Raw genomic sequence first — 19,799 nt, 5'->3', positions numbered from 1 at the left:
AACAGATGAATGGATAAAGACAATATATTGTGTGTGTTTGTGTGCGTGTGTGTGGAGGGGTAAAATGGGATGTTACTCAACCATAAAAAAGAATGAAGTTTTGATATTTGCAACAGCAACATGGATGGACTTGAAGGGTATTACGCTCAGTGAAATAAGTCAGACAAGGAAAGACACATACTGTATGTTATCACTTATATACAGAATCTAAATATTACAACAAACTAATGAACATAAGAAAACAGAAACAGACTCCCAGATATAGAGAACAAACTAGTTCTTACCAGTGGGAAGGGGATTTGCGGGAGGGCAAGATTGGGGTAGGGGATTAAGAGACACAAACTATATTATGTATAAAATAAGTAAAATACAGGGATATACTGTACAGCACAGGGAATATAGCCAATAATTTATAATAACTTTAAATGAAGTATAATGTATTAAAATATTGAATCACTATGTTGTACACCTGAAACTAATATAATATTTTAAATTAACTATACTTAAATTTTTAAAAATGAAATAAGGGTTTTAGTCCATAGGCTATAAGTTCTTGTGGACATGCCTGAAATAGGGAGATGATATGGCCAGATGTATAATTTGGAAAGATTGCTCAACCTGCAGAATGGATGCCTGGTTAGAAAGAGTGAAGCTAAAGCCAAGACAGAAGTTAAAAGGCCATCACAATGTTTGGTGTGAATGACATTTAGGACACAATATAGAGTATTAGACAGTGGGATGAATTAAGTGGAATAGGGAGGAGATCTCAGTGGCAGAATATAACTGGTGGCTTTTCATGATGGTTAAGAAAGAAAAGGAGGAAGTCTATGGAAGGATTCTAGATGACACAGAGTTTGTAACTTTTGCAAGTACTTGGCTAATGATGGAATTCATTCACCCACTGGGGAACAGAACTCTTCCCCTTTAGGCCTTCTCTTTCTTCTCTCCTTCCTCCCTGAACTTTGGGCTCCTGTAAGCCCTCAAATTCCCTCACATAGAGTCCTACCCCTTCTCCTCAGTTTCATTTTTTTTCATGGAGGAGCAGGGGTAGAGTGGCTTGGGAAATGGATACTGCAGAAAGGCTATCTATCAGACAATCAGAACTACAGCATTCCCAGAATGGCCCCCTCAACGTATATTGTATTGGCTATGATGGCACTAGCATCTCTTTGCCTTTAGTTGCTTTGCCAAATGCCTCCTTCTGTTACTCGAGCCTTGGTATGTGCCAGCCCCAGGAATATGGGAAGTAAATATCAATCCTGCCATGATAACACCAATGAGAAGGCATTCCCTTTGAACTCATACTGTCAGAGAATGATTGCTAGCTTGCTTGATTGATTAAGTCAGTCACTCATTCAACAAATACTAAGACATTATATTAGACAGTTAATGTACAGAGATCATAAGACATTTGAGGTCCCATCCTTTCATTAAGCTTATAGTCTAGTGGAAAAAGACAGAAAATATATAAGTAAATAAATAAAGATAATATCATACAGTGATAAGTGCTATAAAAAATAAAACAGAGTTTATGAAGTGGGGAGGGGTTTCATTAGATACAGTGATCACAGAAAACCCCTTTGAGGGGGTGGCTTTTAAACAGGAAAATGGAAAATAAGCAAAAACCAGAGCTTGCTGGAGAATATTTCAGGCCACAAACAAACAAACAACCACAAAAAAACAGAAAGTGCAAAGTCTTCTAAGTGGGAAACATCTTGCAGTGTTGCAGTGTTCTAGGAACTGGCAGAAGGCTGATGTAAAGGGGAAAGAGATACGAGATGAGGTTGAAGAGATAAACAACAACCCAAATACAGGATCTAAGCCAAGGCAGGGAACACAAAAGAAGGTTTTAGAGAAAAAAAAATAATCAGTTTGGTTTGGGCATATTCAGTAAAAGTACAAGAGTTCTGATGAACATAACAACTACAGCCTAAGGTTGGCATACATATAAAACCAAATGGAAACAAACACTGTATACGTTTATAACTAATTCAAATACTTAGTCAGGATTTTAAATTATCCAAAGTTACAGGGTAAGTTATAGGCACTAGTTACTGGCAAATCAGGACAAATTTGGATTTCTGGCACGAATTATATGTGTTTATGCATTTATCGAAATGATCAAGTGGTTTTTGTCCTTTATTCTATTGATATGGTGTATTACATTGATTGATTTTTGGATGTTAAACCAACTGTATATTCCTGGGATATATCCCACTTAAAGATAGTGGATAATCCATTTATAAGTTATTTTAATTTGGTTTACTAGTATTTTGTTGTAGATCTTTGTGTTTATATTCATAAAGAATATTTGTCTTTGCTTTTCTTTTCTTGTGATCTTTGGTTTTGGTAGCATAGTGATACTGACCTGTCACCTCCTCTTCTGTATTTTACAGGACTTTGTGAAGACTTAGTGTTCATTCTTCTTTAACTGTCTGGTAAAATCAATGGTGAAACCATCTGGACCTGGGTTTTTCCTTGTGGGAAGTTATAAAATTACTAATTAAGTCTCCTGTTATAGGTCCAATAAAAATTTCTATTTTTTTTCCTCAGTCAGTTTCAGTAGTTTGTGTGTTACTAGTAATTTTTCCATTTCATCTAAGCTATATAATTTTTTGACCTATAATTTGCAGCTCATAGTTTTCCTGTATAATCCTATTTATTTCTGTATTTAAATAAATAAATTATAATATATATAATTTATTATATATTATAATATATATAATATATAATTATAATATATATATTTATTAAATATATAATATTTATATATTTAAATAAATTTAAATATATAAATTCTGTATTTATATAATCCTATTTATTTCTGTAAGGTCAGTAGTGATGTCCCCTCTTTCATGATTTTAGTAATATGATTATTCTCTTGTTTTGTGTGTGTGTGTGTGTGTGTGTGTGTGTTTTGTGTTCCCCACAGCCCTTGGTCAGTCTAGCTAAAGGTTCATCAGTTTTACTGATCTTTTCAAAGAACCAACTTTTAGATTATTTGATTTTCTTTAATGTTTTTCTATTTTATTTAATTTCACTCTAATATTTATTATTTTCTTCCTTCTGCTTCTTTTGGGTTTAGTTTGCTCTTCTCTTTCTAGTTTCTTAAGGTGGAAGGTCAGTTCCTTCTTTTTAATACAGGCTTTACAGTTATAAATTTCTCTCTGAACATTGCTTTAGGCTGTTTTTACATTGTGCATAATTTTCACCAATTTCAAAATATTTTCTAATTTCCCTTGTGATTTCTTCTTTGAGCCATTGTTTATTTAGGAGTGTGTTATTTAATTTCAACATATTTGTGAATTTCCCAAATTCCCTTCTGTTATCGATGTCTAATTTCATTCAATTGAGGTTAGATAACACACTTTGTATGGTTCTAATACTTTTAAACTGATTGCATCGTGTTTTATGGCCTAACATATAGTCTAAAACAGAAAATGTTCCATGTGCACTTGAGAATAATGTGTTCTGATATTGTTTGGTAGAGCGCAATATAAATGTTTACTAGATCTAGTTGGTTTGTAGTGTGTTCAAGTCTTCTATTTCTATGTTGATGTTCTGTCTAGTTGTTCTATTGGAAGTGGAATATTAAAATATTCAGTTTTTATTGTTGAATTGTCTATTTCTCCTTTCAATTCTTGTCAGTTTTGCTCCATGTATTTCGGGGTTCTATGATTAGGTGCATCTATCTTTATAATTGTTATATCTTCCTGATGGATTGACCATTTTGTCATTATAAAATCTTCCAGGCTTCTACAGAGTGGGGGTAAAGAGGATGGGAACAGAGTTCTCTGGCCTTACTGAGAATCAGCCATTTTTCTTGACTAACACTCCTCAAATTGTTGTGAGCCTTTGGTTAGAGTTTGGAGAGAAAGTTTATTTTGCCAATTTTTGAAAATGTTCTTGTTGCTTTTATGGAAGAGCGGATTTTCAGAAGTTCTCACTTCACCACTCCAGAATTGCTTCCTTATTAGAGATTTTAAGGTTAACTTTAACTGCCCACTTAAGAATTTAAACCACTCTCTCCTTCTTAATGTACTTTATTTGGTTTCCTGGACAATATGTTCCCTGAAGTTTCCTCATGCTTCAGCTATCCTATCCTTCACATTTACTGAGTTATTCTCTTCTCTTTAGCCTCTAAATGTTGTAGATGACTTCTCCAGCCTTATGGCTTTAAATATCATCTATATGTATGAAACCTGAATTAAATCTCCAGTCCAGATATCTTTTCTGAACACCAGACTTACATTCCATATAATCAGCACCCAGAAGCACTAGTTGTGTCCCTTATCAAGCATGAGCCCCATCAGGTGTAACCATTATCCTGACTATTGTTTCTATGTGTAAATTTCTTCCTGGCATTTGTTGGGAAATTTATATACTTTTTCTGAATTTCAAATACTGAGAAAAATAGTTGAGAAATCAGCAAAATGGAAAAAGTATTATAATTCTACTATAAGAATTAAAGCTTAACAATAGACACAGAAGCATGACTGGCTTAAAGAAATCTACTAATGTCAAGTGAAAAGCAAGAACAGGAAATGCTGGCACACTGAGTCAAAAGTATTGAAATTCTAAATATCAACACAGGAGTACATGTTGATCGGATCAGTTGATTCTGCTTATTATAAGTGTATCTTTGTAGCCCTGTATGCTGCTAATAGCAAGTCATTCTTGCAAATTAGATATTAAGTCTATATGCATAGTATACAATATACAAACCCTGTGAGTGTCTTTTCAAGATATAACAAGTTTGAGAAGCAAAATAAACCCTTAAACTGGCAATTTTGACATTTGATTTTGTATAGTTCTGTTACCTTGCTAAGAGATCCAAATGTTTTAATTCAAATACTACCCAATAAGGTTTGCTGGTGTTTTCCAGTGTTTGAGTATCTTCTATAGTAATGTTACTGGCATTTGCTAATACTTCTAAACTTGTTATTTCTTATTTTAAAAAGTTGTATATCCATAATAATGAGCAAAGAGCATGAAAGTCTGAAGTGTTTTATGAATAACATTTAATTTATGAAATTCTTGGGAATTCCAACTCTTATTCCTGATTTCCATAGTTTAATATGATAGAAATTTGGAAATACTACCAACAGCAATGACGGATGAAATATTAAAGACTTCTAACACCACAGATTAGTTTTGCCTATTTTTATATATGACATAAATGGAATCATGCACTATATACATAGATGTGTCTGGCTTTCACGCAGCATTAAGCCTGTGACCTCATCCAGATTGAGTTGTTGAGTATAATATACTTGTCATTCTTATATAGTATTCCATTTTATGAATATGTCACAGATATTTTTATTGAAGTATAGTTGATTTACAATGTTGTATTAATTTCTTTGTCACAGATTTTTAATCCATTTTGATGGGCATTAGGGTAGTATCAAGTCTACTAAAATTAGCTCTGCTATGAACATTCATTATATGCCTTTGGTAGACATAAGTACTGATTTATGTTTGGAAATTACTCAGGACTAGAGATGCTAGGCTATATGATACATGTATGTCCAGCACTAGTAGATACCACCAAACAACTTCCCAAAACCTTTGTACAAATTTACATTCCTATCAGCAATTCATTTTAGTTATCCTAGTGGATGTGGAGTAATATTCTCTGGACTGCAATTTGCATTTCCCTGCTGACTAATGTAATTGATCACTTTATGTGGGTGATTGGAAAACCCTGTTTTATAAGGTGACTGTTCAACACTTTGGCCTTTTTTTTTCTATTGAGGTTTCTGACTACTACTTATAGACTTGTAGGGGATATCAATAATTATGGATTTGAATAATTTGTCATGTACATGCAATGCAAATATTTTTTCCCATTCTATGGCTTGCTTTTTCACCATTATCTTTTGATAAAGAGAATCTCTTAATTTTTAACATATTCCAAGTCATCCTCTTTTACCTTTGTGGTTAGTGCTATTCTATGTCCTGTTTAAGTAATTTATATCTCTTCTAATATCATAAAGATATTCTCTTATGTTTTCTTCTAAAAGCTTTATTGTTTTACCTTTCACCTTTTCACATTTAGATTTGTAACCCATCTGGAATTTATTTTTGTGTATGAGAGAGATAAAGCCCCCCCACCTCTGTGTGTGTGTGTGTGTGTGTGTGTGTACTTTCTGCTATGCCCCATTAGTCTATTTTTCTATCTTTGCAACAATAATACATATTGCTTTAAAGTATACCAAAGCTTTAACACTTTAAAATAAGTCTTCTTATCTGGTATTGGATTTGATTTGATTGTAAACTCTGATTGTAAACTCTCCAGCTTTGTCTTTTTCAAGATTGTCTTAGCTATTTTTGGCACTCTTATATTTCTATTTAAGCTTTAGAATCAGTGTTGTTTTCTTTGTATTTATCCTGCTTGGTGTTTACCAATTTCTTGAATCTTTGGATTGATAACTTTCATCAGTTTTAAGAATGACTGACCTTTAGCCACTTAATGATTGCTTTTGCTCATTTCTCTTCCTGTTTTTCTTCTACAAAATTACACATGACAATATATTTTACTGTGTCCCACACATTCATTTACTCTTTTCTGTGTTTTTGTCTCTCTGTACTTCAGTTTTGCCATTTTCTATTTAACTATTTCTAAGATCTCTAATCCTGTCTTCTACTTATTAAATCCACCCTTTGAATTCTGAATTTTTGATATTGTACTTTTCCATAACTAATTTCTAATTTATTCTCCTTTATAGATCCCAATTTTCTGTTGAAATTCCCTATCTTTTATCTATTTTATTCATCTTTTCCCTTTTTTCTTGAACATATTAACCATAGTTTTTAAAAGTCCTTATCTACAATCTGATATCTGAATCACTTGTATGTCTGTTTTCATATTCTGGTTTTGGTTTTGGATCTTGGTTTTAGATCACATTATTCTGCCTATTGGTATGCCTAATGATTTTTTATTGAATTCCAGACATTGTGTAATAAAAATATAGAGTTTTCAGATGATGTTGACTTCCACGAGAGAGACTTCATTCTTTCCTTTTTTAGGCAGATAGTGTGGGATAATTATCACCTTAATCCCATAAGGCACTGAGCTGTGTCATGGTTTTGGTTAAACTTAGTCTGTCTCTGATATTCCCTTATATTTAGGACATAGCTTCTCCAGGATTTTAAATGGATAGCCTAGCATGTCATCTTTTTTATAGCATTGGGATACTGTAGGAAAGCCAGCTCTACTTTCCAAAGGTTTTCATATTATTTATTATACTTTGTACAAATTCAAAATTCAGCAATTGTATTGAGAGGGGTATCAGTCAAGAGGCTGAGATCCCTTAGATCTCTACTTTTATCACTTTAGTGTTGTGTGACCATCAGAATTATTACTTTTTTTTTAATATATCATCCAGCAGCAGCCCTATGCCCAGGGCCAAACTTGAATTCCAAGTTGCAATCCATGGCCAGAATCGGCAAGTACCACCAAGAATGAAGAAGCTACAGGTCACAGATTAATCTGTGAGAGGTTCTACCCTTTCTCCAGAATTTTAGTCTCTTCAATCCTTATTGCTCAACAGTTCTGGGTCTCCTAATTGTTCATGAGGGGAGCATTGTTTATCCACAAACAACTCTATCCTACCCAGAGTGGAAGTAATACTCATCTAACTTGATAGTAAATCCATTAGGACAGAAATGTACAAGTCACCCTTGAGTTCTCTCTTTTTCTAATATTCCACAACTAATTCATTGGAGGATCCTCTGAGATTGTCCTTCACAATATATCCAGAATCAAATTACTTTTTACCACTTATGCCACTAGCACTCTTACCTGAGCCATTATCATCTCTCATCTGAAATACTGCAATAACCTCTTAACTGGACTCCCTGCTTCTACCTTTCTCATACTTATATTTTTAACAGAGTATCCATAATGATTCTTTAAAAACCATAAATCAGATAACATAATTATTTTCTTCAAAATATTCCAATCACTCCCCATTTTCCCTCAGAATAAAATTCAAAGCCTTTTAATGTTCTTCAAGACTTAGATGACCTGATCCCCTCTTTGATCTCATATCTGATATACTTATCTGACTCCCTGGCTGTTCCCTCTAACTAGAGTATTATTTACTCAAATATCTGCCTTGTTAAACCTTTTACCTCATCAAAATTTCTTCCCAAATATCACTTTTTCAAAGAGGCCTATGCTGATTACTCTATTTTAAATTTCAATGGCAATGCTCATCTTCCACCTAGACATGGCTGACCCCACCTTATTCTGTAGTACTTTTATGTCTTCTCATGGTGCTTCTCATTTTACAACATACTTTACTTTTTCATCTAGTGTTTGTTTTCTCTTTTGCCATCACTCTGTCCTCTACAGTGTAAGCTCCATACGGGCACGTCTTTGTTTTATTCATGGATACATTCCAAGCTCCTAGAACAGAGCCTGGCCCATGGGAGACAATCTGTAAATATCTGAGAGTGATTGAAAAAAATATGTCACACACAATTACTTGGGTCTTTTCAAACGCACTTTCTACTTCAAAATACAGAGATAAATCTAATTTAGAGATGATCAACACAGACCTTGATATATTGCTCTGATGACTCCCAAATGAAACTTACTCTGAAATTCTTAGTCAGAAACTCACTCTAATTCTATTCAATTTTGATTTTTCTAATTCATTTGAAAATAGGCTATGTATCTATTCATTTCTCTGCCAGATTTACAGCTACTGGCAAAGGCAGTACTCTCTAAAAATGAGGAAATTTCTAGAGTCTCTTCCTGTCTACCATTTACTGTAGGGAATTAGATAGAACTACAGTATATGAGGATGCAGGTAGAATAAGCATTTCAAAAATACAAACACATTCTGTTTGAGGGATCTTGCCTTTAGGAAGCTACTACTGTACTTTATATTAGTTCTATCTTAGTTTGTCTTCTGGATAATTTAGGAAACAGATGTTAATGTTTCAATATAATGAAAGGCAAATTAGTCTAAAATGGTGAAATAAGGTTTCCTGTCTAGAAGGAAAACTGTTAAAGGTTAAATCTCCTCCAGATCAGTTAGTACTACTCCACCCCACTCCCCTTCCTCACTCACATACCAGCCTGAATTAAAGGTCTCAGCTTTTGAAACTACTAAGGGACAGAATAGGAAATATTCTGTTTCTTTTGGAAAAAGATCAGGCAAACAGAAAGTGAGAAAATACATACAGCTGCCAAACTTCAGTGGGCAGGCATGCACATCCATAGGAAAATCTTCCAAATGCATGGGACACTCGGCATGAATTGTTAACCTAAAAGGAAGAACAACAGAACATGAAATTAAGCTAAAATGAATGATATTAAACATGGAACTGAGTTCTCGTTCACCAGCAATGGAGTGCTGCTAAGAATAATGGGATTTTATTTGTTTAGGTTCACTGAGATCCAAGACTTTATGAACACAAGGGATGGATTAAATGAACTAGATAGCCTCTCAAAGTAGCATTCAATATTAGATTTTTAGATCAGATATAAATCCCACCTTACCACCTTTAGGAAAACAAATATCATTTGTCTATCCTAACAGAGCTCCCTTAGCTACTTCACCACCAGAGAAGTCTGGAAACACCAGGCACTGACTCATTCACTCCTGATAGCAGTTTAATTATTTCCGAAATAATTCTCCTCATCAGGCTATCATGTGAGTTAAATAATTTAGAGATTGCACTGGAGAGGAGAGATGTATAGAAAGAATATCTTTCTTTTTATATTTATTTATTTGATTGCACCGGATCTTAGTTGCAGTAGGAAGGATCCTTAGTTGCAGTTCGTGGGCTCCTTAGTTGTGGCATGTGAACTCTTAGTTGCAGTTTGCATGTGGGATCTAGTTCCCTGACCAGGGATTGAACCCGGGCCCCCTGCATCGGGAGCGTGGAGTCTTAACCACTGCACCATCAGGGCAGTCCCTAGAAAGAATATCTTTAACCTGATAATAAACAAGCACAAAAGATGGCTCTGCTGCTTACAGCAACTGCTATAGCTTTGTTTAAGAAGATGGTTCTTCGAGAATACATACACACACTAGTACATGTACACACACACACACAGTAGCTGGCCAGAAAAAAATTACAAAGTTTATGGAGGACATCAAAAACCTCAGAGGTCAAGTCTGAAGAGCTCATGTTCTCTTAATAGGGACAACATATTGGAGAGACTGTTCATGGATCCCTCAGTGGAAATCTGGATAGGGTACGACTTGCCATGCCCACATACTCATTCTTCTGCATCAGTCTGTCTAAGTAATCGATTCCAAAGTTTCCCCTCTGTTTTCCTGCAGATATTTTTGAGCCTCAACTTTCTTTGGCCTAGAAAGTAGCCTGCTATGTGTAAATGGGACTCACACAGCAAAAATTCAGAATTATTTGACACCTAACTCTGATGAGCTATTTCTAGCTAACCTGTATACCTCCTGGTTATATTGGATTCAATCTCTGCTATCCTCTTGGATGGCCAACTGGCAAGAATCTCCAATCCTGGCTAATTCCTTTTTTTTTTTTTTTTTTTTTTTTTTTGCGGTACGTGGGCCTCTCACTGTTGTGGCCTCTCCCGTTGCAGAGCACAGGCTCCGGACGCGCAGGCTCAGCGGCCATGGCTCACGGGCCCAGCCGCTCCGCTACATGTGGGATCTTCCCGGACAGGGGCACGAACCCGTGTCCCCTGCATTGGCAGGTGGACTCTCAACCACTGCGCCACCAGGGAAGCCCCTGGCTAATTCTTAAGCATGATAAATGTGTGACACCTCATAAGTGATCAGAGTAGCAGTAGTAGATATTGCTCAAAGCAGGCTGACTAAAGCAAACATGCTCAAGTGTTTATTAGCAAGAACCCTAGGCTGGAAGGCAGAAGCCAAGTGTGTGCCCTTCAGCAAATATTTACCCATATCTTATTTTCCATTTCCTTATCTAAATAGTAACAGGTGAGAAGTAGATGGCAAGTGTCCTTGCAGCTCTAACTAATCCCTTAGGTATTTATAAAAATTCCCATGTGTCTTGGACAAAAGCTCTATTCCCAAGTCAGCCTGCAATACCCTACCAATCTACCCTTTGTTCTTAAGGCATAAATAGGGGGTTTCATGACTCAAAGAATCTGATATAAGAGAAATGTCTTTCACTGAGAAGCTTGCTCCTGTTTGAGAATTAAAAGATTTCATGAGGGTTTAATAAAGAAAATTGTGTTCCTTCTCTCCACTTATATTAGTATTTCCAAGATACTGCGTCTTATGAGTAATGCCAAGGGGAAATTACTTTATGTCTACCCAGCTGTCCTAGGGACATGGCAAATAAAACCACAACAAATAGATAATCAAAGCAAGGTGCAAAAGGTATTGATTTCTGCTTAGGAGCAGAACTGATTCATAATAACTTTCCTATCTTCCTTCCCATCCACTTCTTGCCCATCCCACCTAAGCATAGAGCAGTGATGAGAAGACAGATGTTGGTTGGTGTGGGGTACTTCACAAGCCAAATTATGCTATGCTCTTTTCCTTGGTTCTTAAATGCATCCTAATGCTCTCTGAACAACTGCATCATACTGTCTTCTCTTCTTGCCTTCCCTCCTCCTTGTTACAACTTTCAAGACCCTTCAAGCTTTTTCTGCAGCAGAAAGCATCCTGACTACACTCAGGCTAATAGACCCATCACCACAATCTATGCCATAAACAGATCCATCCCCTTCAAAACTTTCCTTCCACCCTCTTTTATTTTATTGTTATTAAATTATTATGATTTTTGTGACAAAAACACTTAACATAAAATCTGCCCACTTAGTAAGTTTTAAGTATTCAACACAGTATTTTTAATTGGCCGGAATAGACATTACTCCAAAGAAGATATACAAATGGCCACAGGTATGAAAAGGTGCTTAACATCACTACTCATCAGGGAAATGCAGATCAAAACCATAATGAGGTATCACCTCACATCTGTTAGAATGGCTATTATCAAGAAAGATAAGAGATAACAAGTGTTGGCGAGGATATGGAGAAAAGGGAACCCTAGTGCACTCTTGATGAGAATATAAATTGGTGCAGCTCCTATGGAAAATAGCATGGAGGCGCCTCAAAAATTAAAAATAGAACTACCATAGGATCCAGCAATCCTACTTCTGGGTATATATATCCAAAGGAATTGAAATCAGGATCTCAAAGAGATGTCTGCTCTCCCATGTTTATTGCAAAATTATTCACAATAGCAAAGACATGTAAGCAAACTAAGTGTCCATCAACAGATGAATGGATAAGAACATGTATATACATACAATATAATATTATCCAGCCTTAAAAAAGAAGGAAATCTTACCATTTGCAGCAACACTGATGAACTTGGAGGACATTATGCTAAGTGAAATAAGCCAGACAAAGACAAATACTGTAGGATTTCACTTATATGTGGAATCTAAAATAGTCAAACTCATAAAGCAGAGAATAGAATGGTGGTTGCCAGGAACTGGAGTGAAAGTGGAGGTATTAGTGAAAGGGTAATAAATTTCAGTTATACAAGATGAAGGAGTCTTAGAGATCTACTGTACAGCAAGTAGTCTTCAGTTAGCTTTTCAAAGAAGGTCCAAGACCCCTCAAAATGTGATAATCAGATAATAGGACCTCAGTCCCAGCCAGGTTTTAACCTGTTTTGATTCCTATGCAAAGACCAGCAGTAAAAGGTAATATAGGAAATTCCCTTCTTTGGGGATGAAAGACACAGATGGGAATACAGATGGGAAGGAGGTACTTTTTAGCCCTTCATGCATGCACACACATACCCACACCCTCCTCAGGTACTGCCCTCATTTCACTGTTCACTATGTTTTGTAGCACCCTGGCTCCCTTGTCATCCCACTCTTTGCTTCTCAACAGCTGGTTTTTATTCCACCACAGTAATAAGTTAAAGTTTTATTACTTCCATAGCACCCTAACTTGTATCTCTACTTTTACCCTTTCTCCTTATAGTATTGGGTTGGCCAAAAAGTTCGCTCGTGTTTTTCCATAACATCTTACAAAAAACCTGAACAAACTTTTTGGCCAACCCTATATATTCTCTACAGGATAGCCGTCTAGTATTTCCTCATCTTATACAGAGTAAAAGCCAAAGTCCTTGCTATGGCTTACAGGGTCTTACATGATCTTATCTTCTGTTCCTCTCTGGCTTATCTTCTACTATGCCCTCCCTTGCTCACTCTTTTCCAGCCACTCTGGCTTCCTTGCTGCTCTTTCAACATGCCAGTCTCTCTTACATCATAGCCTTGGTATGCTTTCATGGTATGCTTTCATGCCTCTTTCAAGTCTTGGTATGCTTTCATGCCTCTTTCAAGTCTTTGCTTAACTATCTTGTTTTTTTTTCTTATTATCTTGTAAGTGAGGCCTACCCCAACCTCCATTCAGTTTACTATCCATACTATGGTTAGTAAACTTTACCATGCGCTTTCTTTTCCCATAGTACCTAACTTATAACATGCCATGTAATTAATTTTTTCTATTTATCATCATTTTTTTCTCCTTACTGTAGAGCTATGGATTTTTGTCTTGGATCCTCTTTGATGTGTGCCAGGAGCATAGCACAGTACCTAGCACATTGTAGGTGTTCAATACATATCTATTGAATCAATTAACTAACGAATGATTTTTCTTTCCTAAAAGCATGTATTTCTGTGAAGACCTTGCAGACGCGAGGTATAGATCGGGCAATATAGGGTTCAGGTATTCCGAGGGTTCCAGGCAAATAGCATCTTTCTTTCTTTTCTTTTTTTGATTTTTTTAATAGAACTTTATTGGAGTATAATTGCTTCACAATACCATGTCAGTTTCTGTTGCACAATAAAGTGATCAGCCGTACGCATACACATGTCCCCATATCCCCTCCCTCTTGAGCCTCCCTCCCACCCTCCCTATCCCACCCCTCTAGGTCATCGCAAAGCACCAACAGGCAAATAGCATCTTAATATGATTCCTTAATAGCATAATATCTCAACCTATACTTAGTGGTCATCTAGCCTCTTTCCTAGAATTTCAGATCTGAAAGACCCTTATAGAAAGCATCCAGTTTTATCCCATCATATATTTGACATATGATAAAGCAGAAGGGAAGAACATTTCTCAAATAACCCAACAAGTCTGGGATAGAGCTGACTAAAAGTTTTCTAATTGTTTCAGTCAACAAATAATTTTTTTTTTTTTTTTTTTTTTTTGCAGAACGCGGGCCTCTCACTGTTGTGGCCTCTCCCGTTGCGGAGCACAGGCTCCGGACGCGCAGGCTCAGCGGCCATGGCTCACGGGCCTAGCTGCTTCGCGGCATGTGGGATCTTCCCGGACCGGGGCACGAACCCGTGTCCCCTGCATCGGCAGGCAGACTCTCAACCACTGCGCCACCAGGGAAGCCCAACAAATAATTTTTGATCGTGTACTATATGCCAGGTATTATTCTAAGCAATATAAGTACATCAGCAAACATACCAAGGTTGTTACCATCTTGAAGCTTACATTTGAGTAGAGGGAAGACAAAAAAGAAACAAGTAAAATAAGTAAACTATATAATGTGTTAAAAGGCAATATGTCTCAGGAAAAAAAAAATAAGATGTGAGTAGAAACTATTGACGAGGCATTGCAATTTTCAATAGCTTGTTCAGGGAATACCTCACAGAGTAGGTGACATTTAAGCAACGAACCTGAAGGTAATGAGAGTGAGCCTTATGGACACCTGGAAAAAGAACATTCAAAGTAGAGGGAGCAGAAAATGCAAAGGCCCTGAGGTAGAAATGTGACCAATGTGTTCCAAAAATAGCAACTATGCCACTGTGGCTGTAGTGGAGAGACCAAGGGGGAAGATTAATAGAAGATGAGTTCAAAGAGGAAACTAGTGGTTACCAGTGCGGAGAGAGAAGGGAAAGGGGAAGGGAAAAGATAGGGGTTGCAGATTAAGAGGTACAATGCACTATGTTAAAATAAATAAGCTACAAGAATATATTGCAGAACACAGCAAACATAGCCAATATTTTATAATAACTTTAAGTGGAGTATAACCTTTAAAAATTGTGAATCACTTGTACACCTGAAACCTATATAATACTGTACATCAATTATACCTCAAGTAAACAAAAATACTCTTCAGGAGTGGTTGAGGTGTCAGGCAGGCTATTTCTATTATCATGGAGTAAAGGGCAGGATCTGACATTAATGTTGAAATAGAAAAGATAGTAAAATCATTAATAGCCATTATTAGTAGAGGATGAGTCACTTGAAATATATCACCACTAAACACCCAAACCAAGCAGTATATTAGTCATAAGAATCCCAGTTTTCTGCAAATGGCATTGCTTTGTTCTTTTTAATGGCTGAGTATTCCATTGTATATATGTACCACGTCTTCTTTTTTTATTAATTTTTATTGGGGCATAGTTGCTTTACTATGTTGTGTTAGTTTCTGCTGTACAGTAAAGTGAATCCACTATACGTATACATATATCCACTCTTCTTTTGGATTTCCTTCCCTTTTAGGTCACCACAGAGCATTGAGTAGTTCCCTGTGCTATACACTAGGTTCTCATTAGTTATCTATTTTACATATGGTAGTGTATATATGTCAATCCCAATCTCCCAATTCATCCCACCCCACCTCCCCACTGTGGTGTCCGTACGTTTGCTCTCTACGTCTGTGTCTCTATTTCTGATTTGCAAATAAGTTCATCTGCGTGATTTTTCTAGATTCCATATATAGCAATATTATACAATATTTGTTTTTCTCTTTCTGACTTACTTCACTCTGTACAACAGTCTCTAGGTCCATCCACGTCTCTGCTAATGGCACAACTTCGTTCCTTTTTATGGCTGAGTAATATTCCATTGTATATATGTACCACATTTTCTTTATCCATTCCTCTGTGGATGGACATTTAGGTTACTTCCATGTCCTAGCTATTGTAAATAGTGCTGCAATGAACATTGGGGTGCATGTGTCTTTTTGAATTATGGTTTCTTCTGGGTATATGCCCAGGGGTGGGATTGCTGGGTCGTATGGTAGTTCTATTTTTAGATTTTAAGGAACCTCCAGACAGTTCTCCACAGTGGCTGCACCAATTTACATTCCCACCAACAGTGTAGGAGGGTTCCCTTCACAGCAACATGGATGGACCTAGAGATTGTCATACTGAGTGAAGTCATAATGAGAGAGACAAATATCATATGATACTGCTTATATGTGGAATCTAAAAAAAAAAAAGGGTACAAATGAACTTATTTAAACAGAAGTAGAATCACGAATGTAGAGAACAAACTTATGGTCACCAAGGGATAAGGCAGGGGGATAAATGGAGAGATTGGGATTGAAATATACACACTACTATATATAAAATAGATAACTACTAAGAACCTGCTGTATAGCTCGGGGAACTCTACTCAGTACTCTGTAATGGACTATATGGGAAAATAATCATAAAAAAAAAAGAGTGGATACATGTATATGTATAACTGATTCACTTTGCTGTACACCTGAAACTAACAAAACATTGTAAATCAAGTATACTCCAATAAAACCTAAAAAAAAAAGAATCCCAGTTTTCTGCAAGTTTCCCATTAAATCCTCAAGCTATAGGCAAAAGGCTTCAGTACACTGGAAGCCCTTGGGCTTCCTAATTGGAATACCAGAGTTTCACTACTGCATTTAGCCCTTATATGGAGCACATCTAGGTTTTAACAATTACCTCAGATGTGTTGCTCCATCCTCATTTTCTGATATTCACACTTTTCCCCCACTCTCCAGCCATCTGCCAATACTTGTGATTTTGCCAAACAAAGCTCTCATGCTTTTGTGCCTTTCTACAAATTGCTGGGTTCTTTTTTGTCCTGCCAGGAATGCCCTTTCCTCTTTATATGTGGAACAAATTCCTTTCAAGTCCATGCTCAAAAATTACCTCTTCTGTGATAACTTTGTATGTGCCCTATAGGCATAGTGAGTTCTCCAGCTCACAGAAATCCCAGAGCACTTTGTACAAGTAGCTTAGTGCTTAACACTGTTGAAATAACTTCCTAGGCTCAAGATGGAGCCACTCCTGCCTGGGGTGCCACATCAAAAAACAAAAAGTTAGATGACTTTCATGTCCCTATAAATGCTCTACTTGACAGAAACACAGTATATCCAGTCTGTTTATGTGTCTGTCTTCTGCAAGTAAGTGTGAGAAACTTGAGAGAAGGGTCTCTACATATTATTCTAATCTGATGCATAGTACGGTGATTGGCACATAGCATATAGTCAGTAAATGCTTCTTGATTTAATAAATATTTCTACAAGATAGACAGAGCAGGTATTTTCAGCCCCATTTCCCAGAAGAAGAAACTGAGGTCCAGAAAACAGAAATGCCTTGTCCATGGTTACACTGCTGATCTGGGCCAGAGTTAGGACTCACACTTAGAGCTCCTAATTCCTAAAGTTCATTTCACTATAACATACATACTCTGTCTAGGGGTAGTGAAACTGAGCAGGACCCTGTGGGGCCCTCCCAGGTACAAATCCCCTGTTTCTCCATTGGGGAATTTGGGGTTTTTGAGCATGATCTACCTCTTCTCCTTGCACGGCCCTGCAATAAAGCTTTCTCTGCTCCAAACCCCAATGTTTCCATTTGTTTGGCCTCACTGGGCATTGGACACACTAACTTGCATTCGAAAACAGTAGCATCTAAAATAGTTGGGTTCTTTGGAACCAGAGGGACCCTTCTGATGATCTGTAGATCCCCCTTGTGTTAGAATGATCTTTCTTTTTTTTAACATCTTTATTGGGGTATAATTGCTTTACAATGGTGTGTTAGTTTCTGCTTTATAACAAAGTGAATCAGTTCTTTTTAACAGACTCAATCTGTCTGAGGTTCAGCTTCTTGCCTTTGAGAATAAAGGCAATTCTTGTTATTTCAAGGCCCTGATTTCCTCTTGCATTTGGCAAAAATGAAACAAATGTGAGAAGACCTCTTGGGAATACATTTTTCCTTCCCTCCCTTAAATGCTAGTTCCCATGTGGTGCTTTCCCACATCTGGGCCCATGTCTCCAAGCTGTAATGAAACCTATAATTTTTAGCTTATAGCACCTCATTGTTGGCTTTTTGTGAAACTTCCATTATGCCTTATACTACAGTAAATTATGTGTCCTATCTTTCCTGCTAAGATGTGAATTCTTGGAGGGTAGGGGTTGATATCACCACACAGAGTCCACAGCATAATTTGTGATTAACTGAGACTTGTAATATTACTTGCTTCTCACCTCATTGTAAGCTTTCTCAGGGTCCAAAGTGAGCCACTCTATCTCTTCTATGCTCTTCCGTTCATCAGAGTGAAACACACTAAGTGTGGTTCTGTGAGTCAGTTTCTAGCTTAATGAATAAGGAACTACAGGTGGAATCCCCTAGAGCAAAAGCCATTACAAAAAAGGACTGTGTGAAACAAAGCTATCAATGCTTGTTTGATTTGATTACATTAAGTCCTATACAACTAACAATGTGACCCAAATGCCTTCCCTGGTTCCTGGCCATTTCAGAGGAAGTCTCTGTAATGAAGACTCAAATGCAAGCTATTTGCATCTAAAGCAAGAGGAGAGGAGCTTTATTATTAACATTTCCGTGTGTGTTGGTGGGGAAAGTTCAGGCATCATGCACAATTTATCTTTCAAATAATTTGTCTTTGGAACATCCCAAGTACAGGGGCAAAACTGACCCAATCAGACAAAGGATAAAGGAAGGCATGCAGGTCTGAATATGATAATAGGTCTCGCTTAATTGGTCAAAAAATACCATTTTCTTCTTGATGATGCAAACATGGAGAAATGAGTGCTTATTTTGTTTAATTTGTACCTAAACATAGGACACTATTAGTGTGTGGCCTAATATATAGAGGACACTTTGTGCAATGTATTTAATTTTATAAAATCCCATTGTGTCAAAGTTCTGGGTGACAGACCTGCATTTCCAGCTGCAGCTTGTCATGTCCACCTCAAACTCATTATGCTTAAAAAAACTGATATCCCCTACATTCCCTTCTTAGAGGAAGTAGTGGGATGTAGTAGGGAAAAACAGTTTGCTTTAACATAAGAGTGACTTGAGATTCTGTACCAGCTCTGCCAGTTATTAATGGTGTGACTGTTGTTCTATTGAAACTTCAGTTTAGTAATTATAAAAATGGGGATATTAACACAAAAACCTCCACATAGTGGGCATGTGGCAGGACATATGTCAAGCAATTCACATGGCTTATCACATTTACTCCAAGTGTGGACAAAGAATGTTGCCTGTCATTCCAATAAATAAGGAATGTTGCCAGACACCAAGCCATCAGCCACTGCCCTGTTACGTTACCACCAACTAATTAGAAAAAAGTCACACATCCCACAACTATCACCCCAAATTTTGCCTATTAAAAACTTCTCCCCCAAAACCATCAGAATGGGGAGACTTGGGTTTTTTGAGCATGAGCCACCCATTCTTCTTGCTTGGTCCTGCAGTAAACCTTTATCTGCACAAAATTCCAATGGTTTGGTTTGTTTGGCCTCACTGTGTGTCGGGCACACAAAATTGCATTAGGTGACAGTTCAGTCACAATGAACTTTTTCTAAGTTTCTTTATTGTATCATCACTACCTCCCCTGCTCATTCTTCTGGCCTTCATATCTGCTGTACTCTCTCTCTCTGGAACATTTCTTCCCTATCTTTTATTATAATTTACTTCTACACATCTTTTAAGTTGCAGTTTAAAAGTTGTTTCCTCTGGAATTCATTGTAGATATTCCCCATAGACTCACTTCATT

At 36.8% G+C, this 19,799-nt stretch overlaps 1 protein-coding gene across 1 annotated transcript in view; it reads right to left on the bottom strand.

Moving 5' to 3' along the window:
- GABRA3 (gamma-aminobutyric acid type A receptor subunit alpha3) overlaps positions 1-19,799 on the bottom strand; it is a 153,135-nt gene that overhangs the window by 48,254 nt on the left and 85,082 nt on the right. The window contains exon 5 of the mRNA XM_022561118.2: positions 9,200-9,282. Within this exon, the coding sequence (XP_022416826.2) occupies positions 9,200-9,282 (83 nt within the window). The remainder of the gene's footprint in view (positions 1-9,199; positions 9,283-19,799) is intronic.

Source organism: Delphinapterus leucas, chromosome X, assembly GCF_059928025.1.
Source record: "Delphinapterus leucas isolate spDelLeu-1000000601 "Yukka" chromosome X, BTC_Dleu_Yukka2, whole genome shotgun sequence".
Lineage (NCBI taxonomy): Eukaryota > Metazoa > Chordata > Mammalia > Artiodactyla > Monodontidae > Delphinapterus > Delphinapterus leucas.
Note: the sequence above shows the minus strand (reverse complement) of the source record. Positions and strands in the feature narration are given on the sequence as shown.